The sequence below is a fragment of the Calidris pugnax genome, unplaced genomic scaffold, assembly GCF_001431845.1.
Source record: "Calidris pugnax isolate Ruff unplaced genomic scaffold, ASM143184v1 scaffold44, whole genome shotgun sequence".
In the NCBI taxonomy this organism is placed as follows: Eukaryota; Metazoa; Chordata; class Aves; order Charadriiformes; family Scolopacidae; genus Calidris; species Calidris pugnax.
The window spans coordinates 44,986,738-45,011,935 of NW_015094506.1; the positions used below are offsets into that span (position 1 = coordinate 44,986,738).

The 25,198-nt window shown below is 41.5% G+C and overlaps 1 protein-coding gene across 3 annotated transcripts in view; it reads right to left on the reverse strand.

Moving 5' to 3' along the window:
- The window catches only part of LHFPL3 (lipoma HMGIC fusion partner-like 3), a 249,776-nt gene that overhangs the window by 68,748 nt on the left and 155,830 nt on the right, over window positions 1-25,198 (reverse strand). For all 3 annotated transcript variants that reach the window (XM_014963168.1, XM_014963170.1, XM_014963169.1), the window contains exon 2: window positions 10,586-10,822. In XM_014963168.1, coding sequence (XP_014818654.1) covers window positions 10,586-10,822 — 237 coding nt within the window. The remainder of the gene's footprint in view (window positions 1-10,585; window positions 10,823-25,198) is intronic.

Here is a 25,198-nt window from a genome sequence, read left to right on the forward strand (position 1 = left end):
ACTAGCAAACATTTTTTATAAAATGAGTCCATTTCAGCTATGCCAATCTAATTTGGTTTTTGAATGTGCTTTTTTAAAAGTAACCATTAAATAACTGAACTATTGCACATATTCCAGATGTATCCATTTTGGCAGGCATTTACATACCACTGCTATTTTTCTCAATTCTTATCCAATATGCACTTATCATTAACATGTATTATTATGGTAGAAATGTAAAAAGTACAGATAAACTATTGCTTCTGTGTTCAGGAAGCAAGAAATTATCTACCTTTACACTCATTGCTGATAGCAAAGCTGGTGGATTTTCTCAGTATTTTCAAATTTCTGTCCACCTATTAGACACTACAGTGGGCATTCAGGGTCTTCAGCTGTACCAGACAATGGGGAGCATTAATATTGTAAAGATTTATCTTGACTGACTGAACTGTCCATGTGCAGTGAGAGGTTATGGAACCCTTGGAAGAGGGAGGATGGAAAGCAAAGACAGTCACAGGGAGGCATAAAGTGCCCCAACACTGTTAGTTCAAACAACAGAGCGTATGTTGGGATGCTTTTGTGTCTGAACTCAGTGCACACGTAGAAAAGAAAGAACGTGGCTTCTGGTTTCCTTCTTCATATCTTTTATCTCCTTCCAGTGAAGAAGAAGGAGATAGACCTAAAACATCCAGATTTTCTCCAGACTGCTGGGAGCCAGTGGCAATGCCCATTTTCTCTTTATCTCAACTGCTGTGATGAAGAAGTCTTTGTGTGTGCTAGCAAATGGCTGATTCTATACGCATAGCCTGATGCAAAAGGATACGTCAAGGAGCAAGAAACACAGCCATGCACTGACAGAGGGCATGTGGAAAGTCAGCTGAACATGAGCTGGAGAGGTGCTGGTATCCAGAAGGGCTATGGCCACCTCAGCTGCCGATAAGGAAACACTGTTGAGGGGCTTTAACATCTCTCGGTACCACGGAGTTAGAACTACTCCCAGAACAGTGTCCAGCTCTGGTTCCACAGTTTACGTGGTGCTGATAAACTGGAGGGGATTCAGGCCATTCTTCAGCCTGTGTGATCTTGGAGAGCAGTTAAAATGATCATGCTGATCTTTTCAGCCTCTTAACAGACACTGAGTTATACAAAGAGCAGTGAGTTTTTTGGCATGTACTAGACAGGAACAATATACTTAGTGATTAGGAGAGAATCAGCTGAGAACATCAGAAGGTAGGAACTGAGGGAAATAGCCTAAACGAACCTGAGCAATGGTCTGTCTTGTGTCAAATGCTGCCACCTAGAAGGGTGCAAGTGCTTTGAGATGAAAGAACATTTTGAGATGAATGACTCGTGCAATGACATCCTCATGCCAGCTCATTATGATCCTGAAAAGTTTTACATTTACGAAACTAAGGGAAGGCAGCTTGTAAAATCAAATGTGCTGTGGTGTTGTAAATGCATTTAGTCAAACAGGATTAAAACTAAAAATCTGTTTTCAGTTTTGCCATGTCTTTAGAGTACATTTCATGCTAAATGCACTTGAAGTAGGTGCATAAAAATATTTCTGACAGCTGGAGTGCTTGCATGATGAATGCCTGAAAGACAACATAATAACAAGGACCATGTGCTACAAGCCAATTCACCTATTTTATTTAAAAATATATTAAGAAAAAAAATACTCCAAATAGATACAGAGATATGCAAAATCTTGATAGAATGTCTTTGGATTATAATTTCAATTATGTATTGTGTTCCTTTCTAGCAAATGAAGTTAGTCCACACCTACAGCAATCTCGAGTGCAATATTGCTCATGAAGATCATGTTTCTATTTCCTCTTCCACTACTGCTGTTTTCTGGTATTGTATCAAGTAGAACTGTACAAACATACCAAACTCAACAAAGATCTTGGCAGCCAAAAGCAGAACTCTAACTTTCAGCTGTAGTAAACTTGGCCCCGGTAGGGTCACCTCAGAGCCACGAAACTAATATACATGGGTGACCTCATCTGGGCCTGTCCCAGGACCAGGCTTCTCAGGCATCCAGGCAGAGGTCAGTGGGAACTGGAGAGCACCAAGTTTGTCATTCAGGAGAATGACAAAAATGTTTTGTTTGCAGACAGAAAATGAGCCTGGCATTATGAAACTGCTGAAAAAGGGTCCAAACAAATTCACAGTAGAAATGAAATAATGACACTAATGACTTTTTCAATAATGAAAAAGATTTCTAAGAAAATTTCTGGAACTTTCTTCAAGAAGGAACAATTACAGCTCAGTTCTACAGGCTTCCTCTGTGTGAGAGGACAGGACATTAGGGCTGGTGTGAACATATGCATAGCCTGGGCATGTCCCTGAAATGGCAGACTGGACTGAACAGCAGCAAAGTCCTCATAGATCAGCTGTTTTCAGTCACAGTCCAGATTCTTGGCACAAACCTGTCTTGATTTTTTAGTCTACGCTTCACCCCAAAACATTAATGCAAGAACAGCTGAGTCATGAGCCCTCCCATTCTCTGCTGTTCCTCCTAAAAATGTGGTTTCTCTCAGTAGGGAAGGATGCGTGGATGGTGGGGTATGATAATCTTTGTGTGTGACTAGCCCTACCCAGAATTAAATACATGCCAGCTACTTCCCTGTTATATATCTATGTATTGTGAAATATTTCTGAATTTTTGTCAAAGCTTCAAAATATCCTTTCTAATGTAACTACTAGTGATGGCACAGTCAGACTTGTCACTCTTTAGCTCAGTAAATATGGCATTGCTTGTAACACGTCATAGGCTTCATTTTAAGTTAACAACACAGATCTCCAGATCTGTCCAGGCTTTGTATGGACTTGTCTTGGCCAGCCTGGTGATTTGTTTTAGCTTGTGACAGCACTTTCTAATGGCTTCATCGTCCATCCCCATGCATCATGTCACCCCACTTTGTAATGCTCAACACCACTGTGCCTTGCTGCCCTACAGAACTTTCCAGCTGAGCATAGAGCCCATACAATGCACTGAGTTCCCTATACCATTTAAGAAGCTTTATTCTTTTTTTTGAGGATGCTTGGCTTTTTCCTACCAGCATACCCTTAAGTTCCCATACTTGGTCCCTCATATCATGAGCTCATTAAATGGAATTACAATTTCTGTAAACTGAGCTATTGTATGATCCTCCTTACAAAGTGTAACAGCAAGTGGATGCATCTTTCTATGAGACAGAAAGCAGTTCACCATGTTCTGTCCCTGTCCACAGCAGGGGGGTTGGAACCAGATGGTCTTCAATGTCCCTTCCAACTCTAACCATTCTACGATTCTATGTTTTTCCTTCCTTAATCAGCGGGGAACTAGGACTCTATTCATGGTCTCTAACTTCTTCAGTTAAGTAATTAATGCATATGTTTAGGACTAATTTTACTTTCTCATTATAGAAAGTGGAGCTGGAAAGGAACCGTTGGATCAGCTGATAAATCAATCAGCACTATGGTGAGATTGACCTTTATTTAATAAGGTATTTTAATCAGCTTTCAACTCTTAGTTTGGATGCCTCATTTGTCTCCCCTTAAGAGTATCATCATTTAGCACACTGGTAAAGTCGTTCCCTGATAAAATACTTTTATCAAGGCTTAGTCTCTTAAATACAGACTTTAATAATTCCACCACTATTTAGCTTTTCTAATTCACCTTCCATTGCTAGAACAGCAGCATAGCTTATCAACAAAGTCAGGAATCAAACGACCTGGAAGAGTCTCTTAAGTCTGCATTGAAGAACCTTAACTTCTGCTCTCACTCCCAGTTTCTTCCCCTCAGTTTCTACTACAACCTCAAAAATTCTTTGATTTTCTTCTTGCCTTAGTCTGGGGGTTTCAGACTTTCATCTCCAATCTCCAACAACAGTGTCCTACACAAAATAGTGTAGACTGCTGTGGAGGAGGGGGCCCAAAAATCCCCAGGCTGGAGCTGTTCTGCTTTGTGTGACAGTATTCAATACACAACAGGTAAGAGTGAATGACACAAAGGCACTGCTAAGGAAAGACGTGGATTTGGATCCAATGAATGTTCATACAATCCTTGTATAGAAGTTCGTACCTTGGGCACAGATCCTGTAGCAGTGCTATGAGAATCTTTATCCTGGAGAGATGAAGTTTCCTCTGATGCCACCACAATGAAATCTTCATGTTTATCTTTATAGTTTCTCTTGTAAAAATGCTATTTATATAGTTGAAATCACAGGCAAGTGGTCACCATTATCTAAAGCAGGACATTTTGGGGAAAAAAAGCTTTACTTAAAAAAATCTGTTAGACTGGCTTCTGGTTGCAGGTTTCCAGATGAAATATGCCTTGTACTACTTGCTTACTATTCTTATACTCAGAGCTCCTTGTAGCTCATTGTGGACGTGATACCTGAAGGAAAATAGGTTGTAATTAAACTGAGAAATTAACAAATGGAGCTAATTGCAGTGATGCTATGATAGATGAGCCACTTGTCAGTGGCTGAAAGAGAACATGTGAGCTCTTCACAGCTGTGACAAGGCTTTGTTCTTGTCTGACATGCCAGAGAATCATGTTTTGAAGATAGAAATGAGGGCCAAGAATTCCCAACCTGGAACCTATGGCTGTGGGCTTCAAAGAAGAGCCTGATTTTGCCTTTCAAAAACAGGGCACCTAAATACTTCTCCTTTGAGGCAAGAGCATAAACCTTTTAACGTAATTCCAGCTTCCTGTGGCCAGCTGCAGCCTGGCAAGTGCATGTGGTGGGCTGTCTATAGCAATCCATCACAGACCACTCCCCGATGAGTTTCTTCCACATTTGCCTTCTCAAATGGAAATTAAAGTGGCCAAGTTGGTTCTGAGTTCAAAGTCACCTTAAATGCTTTGAACATGGAGCCACACACCAAAGCAGCAAGAGGCTGAACTGGATCACTCTTGAACTCTTCAGAAAGGAAGAGACTAGCAGACATGAAGAGAAATACCAGTGTGAAAAAGGGAAGCGAGTAACAGAAATCCTGCATTTTATTTTCTGCAAGTATTTTTATTTTTGTAAAGTACAGGCTAATGGAAAAGAAAAGGTCTGTGCACTGACTTCTTCTGTATCGGGAGGAGTCGGGGGCTACACAACGTTATAAAAAAAGGACTATGTAATTTTATTGGATAAAGAACATGGGTATACAGGGAGCATATGTGGTGTTCTAACTGGATCTGTACTCTTTATTATTACTGGAGCTGTTGGCAATTCTTTTATGCATTTCAGCTATATATGAAAAATTAAATCAGGTTATTGACATTCATATGTTTATTAATACAATTTTGAACAAGTTAGCCTGAATGTTTGTGAGTATATGCCATGAGAACTACATGCTGATAAGCAGGGCTTTGCAATTTCACAGCAGTGTGCACATGCATTGTGACCTGAGCTATTTTCATTTTGGAGAAAGACAGCTGATGTGCAGTCTGTCATGTAGTCCCTCGATGGGACAAGTGCATCGCTAGCCTCCTGTCACTCAGCTTCAGGTACTAGGGCTTCTGCAGATGGTTCTATGTTGCAGCAGCAATCTTGTGGGTGGACTGTTCCTGTTTACAGAAGGTGATTCTCTAGCCAAAGGGGTGCAAATATCTGTGCAAGACTATTTTTTGGTCTTTTACAGAAAACTGTTTTGTCACCAGGAAACAACTTCCCCTTAGCTTCTGTCTTTAAGTGTGTTTATTCTGCAGTGACTGCAGCCTCAGCAGATGTATGGAGCCAGCCTTCAATAACCTGCATCAGGCCCTGACAGCACTGGCATGGATTATAATAAGGATGTAAGTGTCAACCAACTGACAAGGCCTGGGTTGGGCATCCTGCACTGAGCTCTGAGCTCTCTGCAATATGGCTGCTGGCAGTGATGTGGTGTAGCTTGAGTCCATGTGAGTTGCAATCACTGCAAGATAGATGAATCCTTCAAATCTCCTGTCTAGTTCCCTGGTCCTTTTATCTATTTCAGCCCTAGGCTTGTAACTCCAGGAAATCTACAGTGCAAATTGCTTATCTGTGACCATATGGGCCCCAAAGATGAGTCAAACATCACACATAAACACCTTGTGAAGCTGTTCTATCCATCAGAAAAGCCACAGCTGTCTACACAGGGCATCATCCACCTGCTCTGACTGATATTGTTTAACAGGATAGTTTCTTCTGAATGCTCTTGTATTTATCGCTCATAATGCAGACCAAATTACCACTTTCTACCATAAAAGGAATTGCCTTGCCCTCTGTATGTCTTTTGGAAAATTCTCATTTGGTCTCTTATTCCTTTGGCTAGAGCTTTAATTGTATGTCATTAAGACATTACAGTCCAAAATGTTAAATTATGTCATTACAGAACACATCAAGGTTTATGTCTGTTGTTGATGGCTAGCTCAAAATGGTGTTGAAGAAGCTTAAAGCTAACATGAATTCGGACCATTTTTGTTATCACCCTGCATGCCATTAGTTTAATAACGTACAGGCCTTTAAGTCATTACTGTTAGTTCCTATGAATTAAAGAAAACCATGTAATATTGTTCTCTCCCCTCCTTTTGCTAATGGCATACACATAATGTGAAAATCTTTTTAGAAATACCTTTTTTTCTTCAAAAGGCAGTTTTTTTAAATGAAAAAGGTATGGATTGTTTTGTAAAAATTTGCATGATTAGGAAACTGCATTAAATAGAGTATAACCTGGAGAAAGTCTGCTAAACTTGAGTCATATTTCTCAGATATGATACCTGCATGGTAGGTTACTCTCATACCTAAGCAAATACAAAATGAATAAGCACTATTTTTATCATACAGTGAAAAAGAAAACTTTCTTGTATGGCAAAAATACAGCCTTCTTCTCCCATGAATAATTTTAACACTCAAATTCCTTACTTATGAGCATTCATTAACCTATGTAAATATTCAGAACTGAAGTCATCAAAAGCATAGTGTAGGTGGGTAATTCATCATGTTAAGTCTACAGAGAAGTACAGCTTGCTCTTTTTCTGTCATATTCTCACCTTTTTACTATCTTGTTGTGTTCCATATACTTTTAACTGTTTCCTTGTCACCAATTCTCAGAAACAATTGTGGTGCCAGGTACTTGTACAGCCACTGCAGCCTCTGATTAACAAGCCTGCAGGACCTGATCTGCAATGAAGCCTCCAGATAGAACTATTACCTGATTAAGAAACTAGCTGCCCAGCTGTCTGATCATTGCCGAAAAATTTTTTGTTCTCGAACGTTTTTCCACATAAATGAACACTGTTTTGACGGTTACACTTAATTTACTGTCTCTTCCCCTCTGCTGAGCTACCATATAACAATATCTATGTGCGTGGGGCAAAGGCCGAACAGCAGAGAAGAGCTGACAGGGCAAGCAGAGGTTCCTCTTGGTACAGTACAACACTGTACAACAGCTTCCTTCCCAGGTGCATTCTCCAGAAAAGGCATGACGGAGCCATGACTGTCCTTTAAGGTGACACCTTGCTTATTACAGGCTATAGGATGTCCAGGCCTATGACCAGAGGACATCGACATCACCAGGGGGAAGGATACCCTGAACTCCCACCCAACGGAGACCCCTGACTATTTGGCCACATCTTTGGCCCCTGGAAGACAGCAGCAGCTCGGGGACTCCTCCTTGAGGATGCTCATCATCTATACCTGCTAATCCAGAAGTGGTGTCCTGCACAAGCCTGGAGGCATTCTTCATGTAGGTGAGGACGGGGAAAAAGGGATAGGGTGTGTTAAATATACTTGTTATGAGGGCTTTGTCTTCACATTGTAAGAGTAGCTTGGAAGGCTGAGGGTGGGATTGCTTATATCCTTAGTCTTACCTTCTTGTCTACATGACAGACATGCTAGTGATATTTGCATATTTCAATACTTTGACATCCTGACCATGATGATGGATGCAGCATCAAGAGATGCATGGATACTTTGGATGTGGACTAATGCTGGTGAGCGTTTCTCCATATCTCCTAACCCAAAATGGGCCAAGGGGTAGTGCTAGTGGTACAGACGGGAGGTTGTTTGGAGCCAACTCAAGGACAAGTGTTGGTCCTAATTTTCTACCAGCCTCTTCATTATTATGTTGTAAGTAATCAATACCCTCTCTAACCACAGATCAGTGCCCCAAACTGGTCACCTGGAGCATGTAGACAATGACTGCCAGGATTACAAAATCACAAACTTGTCCATACGAACCCTAAATCTGCCTCCTAAACACTGTGAGCAGCATCCAGAGTCAAATGACTTCTAGCTGCAAAAATGTATAAGTACTACCTACACATCCCAGTGCCAGCTTCAGAGTACAACCTTTTTGGCAGAAACCCTTCCTTGCTCTGTGGGGACCATGGCCCAAATCCTGCTCCATGAACACAGCACGGGGGACAGCAAGCTGCAGCCAGCATTGTAGAGAGATCAGAGACCACTGGAGGGAATTAAGAGCTTGTGCTTTGTTGGTTCAGCAGGACATTTGCTCACTAGGATGCAGGCAAGCTTTCTTGGTGTCCAAAAGGCCAGAAGAAGGACTGATCTCCGGTCAGCAAAGCGGAGAGCTGATACTCTGCTGGTACTGGTACCTTCCATGTCCTCACCACTGATGGAGGGGGCTTGGTGTCTACCCATGTCCCCACGGTGTTCTCCTGGGACTCACCTGGGGCTGGGGCTGTGCCCAGGGGCAACACATGCAGGTAGGGAAATGCCAGGGGGCTGCAGGGTGATTTAGACTTGCCCTGTTACTACTTAGCAGAAACTTTTTGTGATGACGGGCAAAAGGATTTCCTTTTTAGAAGACAAGATGCCTTTTTTCTTTTCTCTTGAAAGGCAGATTTAGAAGTGGTGGACACTAGGCTTGACTGTGAAGGACAAAGTGTGGTGGGTCCCTTTTTGTTGGGTTCTGATTTGCTTTGAAGCCGGTAGTGTGATACATTTCTGTGCCTAATCCAAGGAAAATGAGCAAATGATTTTGTCCGACATGCTGAGGACCAAATGTTCTGGCAGGAGCCTGTGCCAGTGACGTGAGAGGTGATGAGCCTCCAGAAGCTGTTTTTTACTCATAAGGCACCAAAACAGATGAGGTTCTTTCATAGAAGTAGTTGTAGGGTTCATGGGCCCTGTATGGTATAGAGAAATCAGACACAGTGCTGGTGCCAAAAGCACTTATGGCATAGCTGTGAATGCTATTTTGAGAAGTGTTTTAATTTTCAAATGCAGATGAATAGCACCCTTTCAGAAAAGGGCCACAGAGACAGTTCTTGAAACTGATGCCCTCAGTTTCCCTGCAGAACGGAAGTATACAGGCATTTGCAAGAACATACACTTTCCTTAAGGTATAACATTAGTAGGCTCTAACAAGGTCTGGAATTGCATGTGAAGTTCAGTCTTCAAGTCCATTTATCTTTGGGCTGAGTGTGCTGACTGTCTGCAATTCAGCAAGCTGGGTCCAGTGGGCTGGTGCTTTCAGATATATGGATAATGGTCCTGGAGCAGGACTGAGACCAGCTATTTTTGTACAATACAGACTGCCAAGCAGCTTTTGATTTCCAATCCAGTGATGAAGGGCTCCTAATATCTTTGCTATTATTAGAAGCAACCTATAAAATTACAAAGGTGGTGGATAAGCTTAATGCAGAATCCTACACTAAGGGACACTCAGTGGAAATAGTAGGGGATCAATGTGAAACAGATAAAAGAAAGTACTTCTGTAGCAGTCAATAGTGAGCAACAGGAACTCCCTGCCATGTGGTGCTGTAGAGGTTGACAGTGTCAGCAGGTTCAGAAGGGATTAAACAGATCTAGGGACAACAGGCCCATTAAAAAGACAAGGCAGGGACGTGCCCTCTGTGGTGTCTGTCACGTCAGATACACAGCTGTGGATGCTGGGGATGTACAAGGGGAAGGGGCTGCAGATATCAGCCAGGCTTGCACACATCTCTCCTCTTGCAACTACGTGACAAACTACTGCACTGAGCCAGTTTCATGTTCTTAATCCAGAAACGTGTTTTATACCCAACCCACTGCATGAATATTCAGTTACTACAGCATCCTCAATTCCTGTGAGCTGACTAATGAGCTCAAAGCAACACAATCAAGAACGAGGATTCTTCTTCATTCCTGGCTCTGATCCTTAGTCCACCAGTGCCTCGCTGTATAGGTGGTCCCATTACACAGCTCATCACCAGTTTCCCAAGCCAACACTCCCTCCTCACTGTCTGCTGTGCTAACACATAGAGTGGAATGCCATGTTACAGCCATTCATATTACAATGTAAAGCCTTAAAGGAACCAAATGAACAAATCTTCCATGGAGTACAGAAAAAGATGGAGATAGTGAAACTTAAATACTAATGAAATAATGTACAAGTGGGTAACACAAAACCATCCCATCTACAACTCTAAAAACTGTTAAGTAATGCATAACGCAGCAATTATGGCAACTTGAGCTTTCTTCGATTTTGGAAGCTGAAAAGCATTCCTCTTCCCCTTGCATTTCTTCTTTCCCAGCAATTTAGGAAGTAAGCCAGCATGCCAACTTTTAAGTATAAAATAAAATGAAACAGAGCATTGTTTTTAAGCAATTGCCCTCAAGGCCACCCAATAATAGTGTTTCTAAAGCAGTCCTACCTTTGTTTTCCAACTTGAGCTCCTCTGCTAGCAAGCTGTCTTGTCTGTTGCCAAGCACAAATGCCAGAAATGAGAGGATCAGGGCATCCAAGATTCCAATAATCGCCAGGATATATGCCCAGCGGACTGAACAAGCCCCCAGCGTGTACTTGTCTGTCTTTTCACCACACATCCGTTTTACCTCATCTGAATCCCAGCCATCAGGAAAAATCATACAACCCAGGACGAGACAGGCAGCTTGGAGAAAAAAAGAAAAGGAGAACAATGGGATAATGAGATCAAACTTTCGTTTTGATGAGAACCTACAAAGTTATCATTAAAGCAACACACTTTTTCATCCTGAGCTTCAAAGCTAGGTTACTTAAAAACAAGTCGCAGAATTTTATGCTGTGATTAAGTATTTAATATAAAAACTAAACATACAACTTCAATCGCACACCTTGTGTAAAAATAAGTTACATCCTAAATCCCTGGCCCATATTTTCACCAGCACATTCACATTTTCCTGGTGACACTAATTTCTTCATTGTAATATGAAAGGCTCACACAAAACAGAAGGGGAAAATTATTGAATAACCTGGATATTCAAAGGAAACACTGCATTACTGTCAAATGGTCAGGCAAACAAACCAGAGAAAAATAGAGGAAAAAGACTATTAGTTCTGGTTACAAGTAAGCTTGTAACACATAGGTAATAGCAAGGTTGGTTTTTTTTGTCGGTTGGCGGTACCCCTTTAACTGAAATATGTTTTATGCATATGATTTCTAGTCCTCAAAAACACAAGTAATGTCATTGTTCTGTAAGGAAAAATAAGTTGTCAACATTGCTGTCAACTTGCTATGTGCTCCATCTCCCAAAGCACAGTCAATCTTGCCCAATGGCTAGCAGCTGCTCTGATGTCCCCTGCCTGCACGGTACCAGAGCGAGGGCTGAGCGTGCACAGCTATCTGTGCCCGGCCACCCACATCTTGGGTGGGACATGTGCGCTCTTGGGCAAGGAGACCTCAAGGATGGCCCCTGCTGGGTTCTGGAGCACAGTCACAGCCCTTGTTCCAGCATCTTGCCAGCCTGACTATGAAGTATGTTTGGGTTTGGCCACAGCCTTGGACTGGCATAGGGCTTACCACCACAGACATGTGTCCTGTGGTCACTGGGGAGCAGCCTCCTTGGAGGTTATTTGCTCCTCTTCTTACTGGACCGTGTGCCTTGTGGTGGTGGGTACCATGACAGGGATGCAGCAGCAGGGCTTCTGCCCCAAGAGGATACACTGTCCCCGAGGTGGTGATACATCATTGCAGAAACACCCACAAAAACCCCAAACTTATACGCTGAATCATCATTAATGTGTTCTCTCCCCTGAGTCACCAGCTGAGAAAATCCATGGGCTGGGAAAACATGCCAATATACCAGTCTCATAGGAGTGGACCGAACGTACTTCTACAGATAAAACCTGTGTGGGACATGGCTTCCCGCTGCCCATGGGGACAGTCACCAGGCACAGCTGAAGGAGTGCAGGGAAGGCATGACTGGTACCCTGCAGGTTGCTTTTGAGAATGGTTTTCCCTGGGAAGCCCCATGCAGGTTGTCCCTGCTATGAGTGGGTTGGGATGGACCTGGTGGTCTCCAGAGGTCCAGTTCCCACAGGAACTGTGACAGGGAGGCAGTACATTCACAACAGGGGACAGAGCAGTGGGGTACTCATGGCACATTTCCTATTACAGCAACAGGAACCGTCCACAGACATGCTTAACTGCAACCCTTGGTGATGCTGATGGACTCATTGGCTTCACTGAAGCAAACAATATGAGTGCAGCATTAGCGAGGACAATGGCATAGGAGCATCTTCAGTAGAGGAGAATAGGATATAAAAATTAAGTAAAACAAGAAAAATAAAAAAATAAAGTTATGTTGAAAGCATTCCTGCCTCAGTCTTTATTCCATTTAGGAGAATCAGAAAATCTGTATGCTTTCAGGAATTGTACTGAAATACTGTCTTTTCTAACTTGGAAACAAGCATATTTCCAGCATTAGCCCCTCTTCCTTAGTATGGCTGATGAGATACAATGGATCCTAAACCATATTTTATACGTCTTAATATTATATTGGTGCACTGTGCTCTAAATTGCAGGTATATGTGTTATTTGAAGAGAATACATTGTGTGGCTTTTGGCGGATGAAATGGTTTCTAAACCAGCCCTGTGTCTGGAAAACATTTTATACTCAGAGTAGCTTCTGCAACCACCAGCTGCTGTTGCTTTGGGAATTGCAGTTAGTTCTTGTCTTTTCTAGACAAACATAAGCACTGTCATTTTACATACTTCGAATGCCCACAAAACAAAAACATGAAATACTGGAAGAGAGAAGTGAAAACAGCTCAGGAATGGTATTTTCCTTTTGACAGCTACACAATTGCTGTAGACAAAGCCTTGAAAGCATGTCTGTGGAAAGTCTCTGACGTAGAATAAAACCTGTGCCTAAGGCATTTCACAGATTCTTCCTGAGCAGTTCATTTGTATGAAAATATAACAGCTTATAATACTTTCAAGGACAATTAGGCTTAGTAACAAGGACAATTAGATAATGACTGATTTACTCAGAACATGCAGGTTGGACAAATTGTAAGTTGCTTGCGAGGGACTCATTGAAATGATGTGGCAAATCTGCATATTTCTGGTGTTCATGAAAACGTTCATATTCACCCAGGTAATTGTTGACAAAAGCTTGATTTACTATATAACAGCAATTACCAAAGTTTACTTTTTACTTTTATTAATTGTCCTCAAAATGGGAGGAAGCTTAAAGCTCAGTTAATGATTAATAGAGGTAGGAATTTTTTCTGATAATTGTGCAAGAATAATTAGCAAATACTGACATCTCTGTATTTTTTATTACATAGCACATCAGACATATGTTCTTAGTACTTCCTAAAAATAATTTAACTTTGTTCTTTCCCACCTAGGTAATTAAAAATATGGGCCCTTATCTCAGGAACTCAGTGCACAGCTTCCCAGCTGTGTTCCTCAGATTTCCAATTAACTCATCTTTCCTGAATTCTGTTCCTGCATGCTTTGATTATACTTGCTTAGCTTTCTGGAGTCATTCTGTTGATTGCAGTTGGACTTCTCTTGGTAACAAGACACACAGGTAAATGGCGGCTGAACTAGAGCCCTTTGCATAAAGGCAGATACCAAAAAGGGGGTATTATTATTATTTCCTTTGCCTATACAATTTAGATGCTTTTTACTAGGTGACTGCTTGGCCAGCATCTTCAGATGCAGGAATTATACCTTACTTGCACAGGTTAACATAAGTAAGATTAGTCAGCCTTAAGTCTTCACTTGCTGAGGGAATATTTTGCACTGAATGCCTCAAAGAATACAGACTTGATCAATAATACGAAACAGGTAATGATTCATTTATCAACTTCAAGACTGAAAAGACAGGTATAAAATCCACCTACAGATCTGCTTTGTATTGCTAGAAATTTTTACATTTTAATCCTTCTAAAGAGGATTAGAAGATTTTTCTCTAGAAGGAAATTACTTTCAGTTTCATACAAATTTGAAAAACGGAAACTATTTTATGCCATTTCAGTGAAACTGCTAGGAGATGATTTTATAACACAGACATGGGTCCCACATCTTTGCCTAAACTTCCACTGCCTCTAATGGCAATGTGACTGAAATGGAAATGTAAAAAAGGCTACTACTGTTTTACTACTATACAGTTCTAATAAATTCAGAAACTTTTGGATTTGGAGAGATCACCATTTGAATGAAAAGGCTTAAATCATCAGTTCCTACAGACTTTTTGATTCAAGTAAGGAAGAAGTTAAATCTATATTGGTTGAAGGCAGCCTTGTGTGCGTGAGCTGAATACATCGGATTGGCACCCTCTTCCTGAGCCTGCAGACAGCCCAGCCTACGACCTCAGCAGCTAATCAAGAGCTTTCATGAGAAGCAGCAGGGGGAAATTGATAAATGACTGATTAGTGCCATTGACACCATTCAGAACTATTTGGGCAACTGTAAAACTTACAAGGATCATACCTACATCATTTCCCCTTTGGTTACTTGAGAAAGCTCCTGGCAGGAATAAAAAAAAAAAAACAAACCACCTTTGTAATGATGGCCCTGGGCTTCCTCCAGTCCTTCTTCTAATTTTCTTACAAGACGTGGGGTAACAAATTGTTTCTCCTACATATTAGAGTCTGGCAAAGCTTTTCAAGCTTTTAAAAAATAATTAATAAATAGCAGTTAAACATGCCTGATATACGTTTACTTCTCTTCTTAAAAGCTTTTTTCCTCATATGAACAGCTAACAAAAACTGTCACATGGTTTTCCTTTTGGGCTCTGAGTGACAAGACAAATTATTCACATCAAGAGAGTGAGTCCAGGATTTTACCTCCTGGGACAAAAGGATGCAGATATGGCACTTTCAGAGCTTGGAAACAGACATTGAGTTGTTGCTGGCACTGAAAGACTTGTGACTCTGACCAAGCTAATATTATCACAGCCTGTGCTCTGTGCATAAGCTCCAACGGTAATTAGCAAGCAAGTAGTTCATGATCCTATGGTTGTGCCAAATATGGTGACAGATTAATATTATATCATTGCATGGAATGAGGTTCTATTTATAAAAAGGCTGACTGTTATACAGGAAACCAGTGCTGAGAAATTCCTGCTGGCAGGACTCCTCTCTCATCTTCATTCTTTTCCTGACAACATACCCAATTTGCTTGCATGTAGAGTATGATGATGGCAACTTTCCTGAGTCAAAAAAAATGGAATGGGAATTACACTGACCAGCTCTTTTCTTTCCATACTCACACATGCAAGAGACTCCAAGCCTCCATGGATCCAAAAACTGAGAAGTTCTTTGTTTTCAGACTTTTTTTCTAAATGGTATTTACAAAAACAGTCACCCCCTAAATTCCGATAAATTGAATGGCGTTTTTGCCAGCCATGTTGGTGGAGTGAACTTCTAGGACAGAGCAAAATGAAAGGTGAGGACTCTGGCAGCTGCTGCAGGATGTGAAGTTGGATAACAGAAATATGGTTGACCAACAGCCATTCCCAAAGACAAAAACTAAAGAGCATGAGTTGTTCAGAAAGATGGAAACAACTGGGAAAGTGAAGTAATGTTACATGTGAGGAATGTGTTAAGCTGTAAATATCTAGAAAAGAATAGCAAAGATAGTGCAATCTACTTCAGTTAAGATCATTTGGAGAGGAACTGCAAGAGAAATTTTACCACACTAAAGGAGCATGTTTTAGAGCTCAAGTGTTGGATTTATGTATGGATAGAGATTCCTTTGATATGATAGAGACAGAAATTCTGTGAGGGGTTGTATCATCATGGGAGGATTTAACTTCCAAATTTTGATCATTAGCCATGATAATTAAACTTCAAGATTAATGCAGTTTTATGAATAATTTAGTTCGTACAACAACTATCTTAGCTTGAGCATGAAGATAATGTAAGATATCATAGATTTTCATGGGTGTGTGGCAGGTGACTCACAAGGTGCATCCCAATGACTCCTTGCAAAAGATCACAACTTCTGGTGTGCCAACCACAGTTATATCCCATAGGTATTTATAGTGCTTTGTCCACAAAAAAAAAAAGGAAACCGGAGACTATTAATAGATGCAGGTCTAATCACCATGTGGGCAAAAAAATCCCTAGAAATGTCATGACAACAAATTGCTAACAGCTATAGCAGAGGTAGATGACTAACTGAAGAAAAATGGGTAAACTGAAATTATATATGACAAGAGATAAAAATACTTCTTCACAATGAAGCAAGTATGGGAGGTGGTATAGCTAGAAGCCCACAGGCAGGTATGTGTCAAAAGTTACATTTACACTGTTTCACCTCCTGTGATGTTCACTGGCCCTGGGATCTAATATTGGTTTTCTTCTGATTTTTCTGTTTAAAGAGTCTAAAATAGCATGAAAATGGTGTCACAGCCCAACAGAGTTTTTCTAATGTGTCTTTGTGTCACAGAAAGTGCGTTACAAGCTCTGTGTGTCAGCTGAAGGTCCAAGCCCAGAGATCACAGGAATGGCAAAGGTGCTGGCAAATGCATGTGCTCAGAGGGCCATGACCTGGGAGTCAACCATCATGAAGCCAGGTTGTTTGACAGTGTGCGGATATCCAAAAGTCACTTTTCTCACATGCTAAAGTCTTCTGAAAAAGAACTGAATAAGTAATGAAGGAACTATTTGTTTATATTGCATCTTTGGGGTTTTTTGTCAGATCACAGCCATCTAATGCAAATTTGGCTTGGCTTTGCTTGGTAACAAAACTTACTATTGAAAGCGTTTATTTTGAATGCTGTCACAGTGGACTGTTACAGCTTTCTAATTTAATGTAAACTTCTTTTTGTAGAACCTGGTCTTTAGCCAAACCATATCAAAATGTAGCATACTGAAATGTACTAGATTTAATTAATGAATAAAGTCAGTATAAATGCAGTGCGGGCTACAGCAGACAGACTGGAGAATGGGTTCTATTATGAATGGCATTGGCTAGACATTGCTTGAGATTTATACAGCTGATGTTTCATCACAAGTTACTGATCCAAGTAGTGAAGCTACTCTAAACACGGTTTTGGTAAAGAGAAGGAAGAGCTGAAAATAGTTTTACCTTCAGTGACGATGGCTGAATTAAATTTAAATAAAATGAGAACATGAATAAAAATGATCCTGAAACTGAGTTTAAAAAATGGGTGTTTCACTGGGACAAACTTTGATAAGATAAAGAAACTAGCTAACAAGTTCAGTAGATAAAACACGTCCATACTTAATTGTAGGAAGTGCCTTGAGTATCTTTCAGGTAAAGATGTACATCTTCTGAAGTATCTTAAGAAGATGAATAAAATTCCAGGGGCTAAATGAGCAGCAAACTCTGTTTCCTTCTACCTGCATTAACCACCCCCAAAAAAATCCTTGGAAAAAGGAAAGAAGAAAAGATGTGAAGAAATGAAAGGAAAAGGGACTAATTAGCTAAGAAAGACACATTTTAGAGGTTAGATAACGCAGGTCTAAAAGACAGCTTGACAGAAGTCAAACTGTGCTAAATCTTTCAAGAGAAATTGAAACAAAAACTCAAATAGTCTTCAATTAGGTTAACAAAGAAAGAATAAGAAACGCAGAAATTGAGTGAAACTGGGGCCAGGAACTAATTCTTTGCCTCATTGTTCAATGAGAAGGAAGACAGAACAGGAGGACAATTCCCTGACAGCTGATGGACATGAGCATTTGGAAAGGAGAACTCCTGCCTCCAAGCCTGTAGCAAACTTAAAATGATCATAGAAACATAGAATTGCCTGGGTTGGAAGGGATCTTTCAGATCATCTAGTCCAACTGTCAACCCAACAATGACAAAAAACATCACTAAATTGTATCTCTAAGCACTACATCTAGACGTCTTTTAAACACCTCCAGGGACGGTGCCTCAACCACTTTCCTGGGCAGCCTGTTCCAGTGCTTAATAGCCCTTTCAGTGTAAAAAAATTTCCTAATATCCAATCTGAACCTCCCCTGGCACAGCTTGAGGCCATTTCCTCTTGTCCTATTGCCAGTTACTTGGGAGAAGAGACTGAGCCCCACCTTGATACAACCTCCTTTCGGGTAGCTGTAGAGAGCGACAAGGTCTCCCTTCAGCCTCCTTTTCTCCAGACTAAACAACCCCAGTTCCCTCAGCCTCTCCTCACAGGACTTGTTCTCTTGACCCCTCCACCAGCTGTGTTGCCCTTCTCTTAACACACTCCAGCACCTCAATGCCTTTTTTGTAGTGAGGGAACCAAAACTGGACACAGCACTCGAGGTGAGGCCTCACCAGTGCCGAGTACAGGGGAACGATCACCTCCTGAGTCCTACTCACCACACTGTTCCTGATACAGGCCGGGGTGCTGTTGGCCTTCTTGGCCACCTGGACACACTGCTGGCTCACATTCAGCTGGCTGTTGACCACCTCCAGGTCCTTTTCTGCCAGGCAGCTCTCCAGCCACTCCTCCCCAGGCCTGTAGTGCCGAATGGGGTTGTTGTGACCTAAGTGCAAGACCCGGCACTTGGCCTTGTTGAACCTCATCCCATTGGCATTGGCCTGTCGATCCAGCCTGCCCAGACCCCATGAAAAAGGTAAACACGAGCAGTATCATTACCAGGGAATGTTTTTTCAGCATAATGTAAGTGCTAGAACTATCCAGGGCTGGCGATTTCTAGTCTTCAGAGGAGTGATGTTTGGAACAACCAGTTAATCAAAGCAAGACTATTTTAAGATGTAATGTGGTACTTTAGGAAAGGTATTGCACAAAGGTATTTAGGAAAGGTTTGAAAATGTGGTGAAAAAGAAAGAGGAGGGGCATTAAGTGATTTTCTTTTTTTGCCAGTCCTCATCCAAGCTGTCCTGACTTCTCTGCCAAACATCAAGCAACTACAACAGTCTGGTATTGTGCTTGGGAAATCTGTGGCTCCAGCTTGTTTTCAAATCTACTGCAATTGCAAGAAAATCTAAACATGCTGGTAAGTGGTGAAGTCTGGGAATGCACTAGTCACTGTTCTTAACATAAACACTGGAAAGTTCTGCAGGTTTCTGAGGTGGAAGCAAGAGATACTAACTACAAAAAGGGAATTTCTACAGCTAAGTCCACAGTACAGTCCATAGTAAGTACCACTGTTTCAGTCTTTTGCTCCCGAAAACTAACAACTTCGCAGCCAGTAAGTACTCACTCGCAAAAAAAGGAGATGAAAACCTCTAAAAAACCATGTAGCATTGCCTAGAAAACAGATCTGCATGCCTTATGGTGCTAGTGCACTGGAGAATTTTATGATTACTCTGTATAAACACAAAAGAACGTATCTCAGAGTGGGGAAAGAGCTGTTTAACTGGAAGGGCAGTCTTGGCACCTGAACAAATGGATATAAACCATCCAGGAATGCATTTAAGCTGTAAAGTAGAAGGCAGTTTTGAATTGTCCAGGGAGACGTACTGGCACAAACTCAGTAGCTGTAGCCAGGCTGAAAAGTTTTAAGTTGTCCAAGTTGATGTTGTTAAATAGTTATTAAAGATGGAGTTTGATCAGTGTATTAAAAATTATTAGGATGTGTTTCTCCGAGAGGCTGTATTCAGCTACTTTGGGCCTTTAAGATAACTGTAAGAACCTTAAGGTCTTACACAACTTATGTTAAGACATCAGAAACCTAGGATTGTCACCCTTCTCAGCACATGAGCTTTGCAGTAGTTGCAGAGCTGGAGACAAGGACAATGAAGCACCCATTTGAGCCTTAAGGCAGGAGCAACATTGAAGGGAAACTCCAGGTTTGAGCACTATGGCCATTTTACTGAAAAGCTTCAGATTTATTTTCTTTTTACCATAAATTTAACAAAACTTTGTATCTGGATAAACCCTGCTCTGTCTTGTAGTCAGCAAAGCCTGCTCCTGACATTTTTTTTCCCCTCCTGCAGTTATACCCTGTGAAACCAGTCCAGCTTACACTGGACCATTGAGGTCACAACCAGCAAAGCTTCCCTACACAGTTACTGAACTCCATCCACACTACTGCAACCCTCAACAGCAGGGGTTTGTCTGTCTCACCTGGTAGGTGCCATGGACCACACTAACAGCGATACTATATCGGTAATGCATTAAAGAACCAGCCCACAGAGTCTACTGCTTCAGAGAAACATCTGGTATGATGGCCTGCTCATGTTCAGTTTCATTTACATGATCACTTACGGGTATTTGACAGTTGTCATTGGAAATGATTGGTAAAATGGGGTAACTCACCTACCCAGTACATGAAATAGCATGGGTCAGTGGTCAACAAACAGCCACCAAGAGCTTAACCAATCCAACCTCCGTTTCATTGGCTGTCATGCCATGAAAGAAACACGAATGCAAAACCAGAGGAAATGGAATAAAAGGAGAGGGAGGGGAAGTTTTCTTAAATGTACCGAGCCTCTCTTCCTCCTCCGCAGCCCCCCGTGGGGCTCGTGCAGAACGCTGGCTCAGCACAGCCGGCAGCAGAGGGGGAGCGGGGAAACACCTGCAGCACAAACAGCTGCTGGGCAGATGCCTGGGTCTGCTCTTGGTCACTGGCCAGCTGGAGAAATCTCTCCTACAGAAGCTGATTGAGAGATTCAAGAAGTTGTTTGGCAGTGGATAAGATGCAGAGCCACTGGTGAGATTTCTCTGCTGTAAGCGGAGATGCAAGTTCATGGTCACTCCGCATTCTGTGCCAAAGCGTGGCTATGATTCCCGGAATACAATGCATCATGAAAAGGAAATGTGATTTAACGTTGAAATGAGAAGTGTTTTAAAATCTACAATTTATAGGCATTTAAGCCTCTGTTTGTGGGCATGACAGTCATGTTTCCTTTGTCCTCGCTTGGAGCTTTGTGTTCCCATGTACTTTAGTGGAGAAAGTGACATTTCAGAAGAAGTGACTGAAGACTAATAAAAAGATGACGTGATGGGCAGGAAACGTTTTGCCACAAGCAAGGAAAAAAATGTAACCGAGTGCACCGTGGGAGAAAGGGGAAGGCTCTTGTCCCTCTTGTCTTTTGTAAAGCATTAATGTTTTTCTAGAAATTACCTCCAAGTGACTAAATGCTATGCTTTCTTTGACAAGTGGGAACTGTACTCACCCTCTCTGAGACACTGGCCCATCCTCCAAGTATTAAACTCTGTTCAGGATTTGCCCATTTCCTCAGGGCTGGGGATCCCTCAATGTACTCTGACAGAAGGGAGATTTGGTCAGGAGAACTTCAGCTTGCTCTGTATGGGAAGATCTAACTCCAGACTGGCTTCATTCCCCTTTTTAAAATCAGCAGCCTTCCCAAAGCTGGCTTGCAGCCTGCTCCCCATCTCCTCTGAATGAGGGCACCCATGCTTGTATCTCAGGGTGGTTTGTGTCATAGGAAAAGAGTAAGACAGGGTTTGAAGCATGTTGCTGCAGGAAAGTGGAAGCGGGTAATAAAAACCTAAAGGCCCACAGAGGGGAGGAACTTAGTAAGTGGAGGAGACAGGCAGCTGGAAGGTAGTAACATGGGGCAGTCTCCTCTGAAAAGAGAGAGGTGGGAGCAGAAGGAGGCAGGCTTGTTCTTGAGCTGCCAACATTAAGGTTTAACTAAAGTCATTACAATCATTTAAATCAGATTTCCAAAGCAGTGCTAGCCGATATTGCAAATGGACTGGCACAGAGGCGAGACAAGTTCTGAACGGATGATAAAGGCATCGACTTTTGCATAGTGCCTTTCAATACCCCTGAGGTGCACACATACATCTTTATGCCTGCACAGCTTGTCATGTGCTATTCTTCACTTATCTCTGCTACAGCTCTTCCTGATCTCCTAACAGCTTTGCTCGGAAGAAAAGAGAAATGGACAATAGGCCCTGAGACCGCTTGGCTGCATTGCTTCTTCATTAAAGCTGACATTTGGCAGTGAGACTTTACTGCTTTTCAGGAGCTGATGTCTCATTGAAGCTAACAGCAGCAGAGGTATCAGGGGTGACAATGTCTCTCCCACTGAGCATCTGAGCTTTGGATGGTGGGAGAGAGCCCTGGAGAATGAGACCAATGACACTGGTGATGTTTTTCTCTTTTGCCTTTTTCCTGTTAAAGGCAAGACTACCCTTTTACCTAGGGCCAAACCTATGAAATTGTTGAGCCTCCTGAACTCATCGCTTTTGACATGCCAGAGTTGAGAAAATTCAAAATCTTCGAAAAAATGCATTAATTTGGAGAATATTTTATTATAATATATCTATATTGGCATGTGCATCTCATCTTTCATTTGCTATCAAGTCTGTCTGATCAATAATGTGTCCTATTTTTTTCACTATAACTGCAACAGTCCTTCCCTTGGTGCTTTGGTAATCCTGATTCTTCTACTGGTTCCTCACTGGAAGGGTTAATTTTGGAATTTCTTTTCACTTCTACAGAAGTACATTTCTGTGTTGTTATTTCTTTTAGTCTTGCTGGTTAACTCCAAGATCTGCACTATACAGCAAGTTTACCAGTATAGTTGTCAGCAAATCCTTGTGTGCATGCACATGCAATTTCAAGTCCTGTCTAGGTTTATGATATGAAGTTGTAATACCTTTTTGAACACTCTTTTGTGAGTCCTGCATGTGTACTGTTCTAGTGCTGCAGTGCCTCTGAGGTAAAGAAATCCTCACTTCCAACACAGCAAACGACCACTCTGGTTCTGGTTTACAGCACTGATGCCCAGAAGTCACAGAAAGTAGGTCTCCCTCCATTTTAAATTTCTGGCATATGCCTATTAATATATCACTGTTGGTGATTTATGCCTTATAAATTAAGATGTCTGTTCAGACATTGAAAGCACTGAAATAACGTCAGGCAAAGCAGCAATGCAAGGCAAAGGGAAAACCTGACAGTCCCACCCAAACCAATGAGACTGACATGGGTTGCCAGAAAAGCCGAGTGCCTGCAAAGTTGGGTATGAAGCTTGAGATCTTGCTACGTGACCTTTGAACTCAACTGGATCCAGAGATGGAGCCAGAGGAAAGAGTTTAACTGAGATTACAGTAACTGTGTCTTCTTCCAAAAATGTTCAGAGATGTCTTGGAGCCCCATGTCCCTTTTCCAGTTCTCTTTTTATAAACAAATAATGGCTGAAAACATGTATAATGTTTTCTGAATAATATACCGTGTTTTCTAAAGTAGTTGGTTTAGTTTCACTCTGTTGGTGTGCACCAGCAAAAAAGATTCCACAAATAACTGAAAGTATTCCTCAATGCACCAGGCAGCAAGTGTTTCTATCACGACATTTCAAGCAGCTGAAATACAGTATAAGAGATATTTGAGCATTTGAATAAATGTACAGAAAATAAAATGTCCACCTTACAAGCAATCCAGTATCTTGTCATTCAGCCTACTTGACATTTATAAATAAATGTTTAGAGGAAACATAAACTTCAAGACTTCAGCCCATTAGAATCGCCACTGGCTGTAGTAAGTTAGCAATCTTTAATGCATAATTCTTACATCTATTACGAGCAACACCTGTGAATTCATCTCTCAGTATCACAGGATATTTGCGTTGGAAAGTGGTACTACAAACTGACAGGGCTGAAAGCTTCTGACCTATTCCAAACAAGTATATTGGAAGCAAATGCAATTTACTTCACAGTTCATGACAATTTCTTTGGAAAACTTTAGTTTGGGGAGGCACCTTCTTCAATCTGCTGAGAAACCTACTGACTGTGACAATAAAGATACAGGTATGTAGAAAACAGTTTCATAATTCTCTCCAAAAGTCCAAGTTCAGGATATATGAAGGAAAGGAGAGGATGGAGTCCCTGGTTCAGGGGAAACTCAAGGACTCCAGAAATGCACAGGGAAGGGCAGGACTGCAAAATTTATGGTTCAAAATTCCTTGAAACATATACAGTAGCAGTCTTCATGGAGTCTGTCTTTCTGGGATTGAAGACACAACACTGTGTCATAATTTGCCTCTCATTGAGCCCAAGAGAAAAATAAAGATTGAGGAGATAACCTGTAATTCATGCAGGAATAGCAGCAAACAGTTTGCATTTTTATTTCTGCATGCTTTAAAATGTTATATAATGTTTGTCCTTGAAACCTGACATCTGACATCTCATGGTCCCTGAATAAGTCCATCAGGTTCATAAAAATGTGCTAACAGGTTGATTACAATACCCAGGCAAGGCAAATGTGATCTACTCAGGAATTGTACAAATTAACTCAAAGTGTATCAAGAGGGCTGGTGGTAAGAGACTCAGCTGCTCAGCACCTCCACTGCCTTGGTGGTGAGCCCCTCAAAATCAGACCGTATTTCCTCTTAGCCTTTCTACTCTGAGAATAACGTTTCCCATCTTGGTTCATGAATATAACATAAAGATACATCATACAGCCTTAATCATGTAAATATTTGATTCACATCCATAGAAACATGACCACCTCAGTATGTCTAACGAGAAGCACATTTAGCATTCATCCATGCAACTGCTCTGACAACAGTGAACTTTGTTCTTAGTTAAGTCTGAAAAGTAGATCGAGCCACAGATGCAAAGAGCATCTTAGGCTCCTTGGAGGACAACTGATATGGCTACTTTCCTCCCACCCTCCAAACATGCTGCTCTGAAGACACATTCTTGTTTGCAATGCTGCTTTTTTAAAAGTAAATATCTCCAGAGCACTCTGGAGAGGCACGTTCATGCCTATGCAACATCCATGCTGGTTCACAAATGCATCCACTAGCAGAAGAGTTTCCTGTTCACCCATCTGTGCATGTGGAGTGGAATCCCAGTTTGAACGGTATCTAATGACATGCAGAGTCAATTCAAGAAATCCACTACATCAAGTTTCTTGATTCTGTGCAGGTGAGACTCTAGCTTTGCAGAAACCCAAGACCAGAGAAATGGACATCTAACAGTGCCAGATGAAAGTAACCTCAGCTGTAGCTATACTGATATATAAGAGCTACCTCATTGACCACAGAAGTTATACTGACCTTGCCCAGTGGTTAAACTGGACAATAACAACAAAATATTTTTATTTGGGTTCACTGCTAGAATTATTTTTGGTTAGCAAGAAAATGCCATGTTAAATT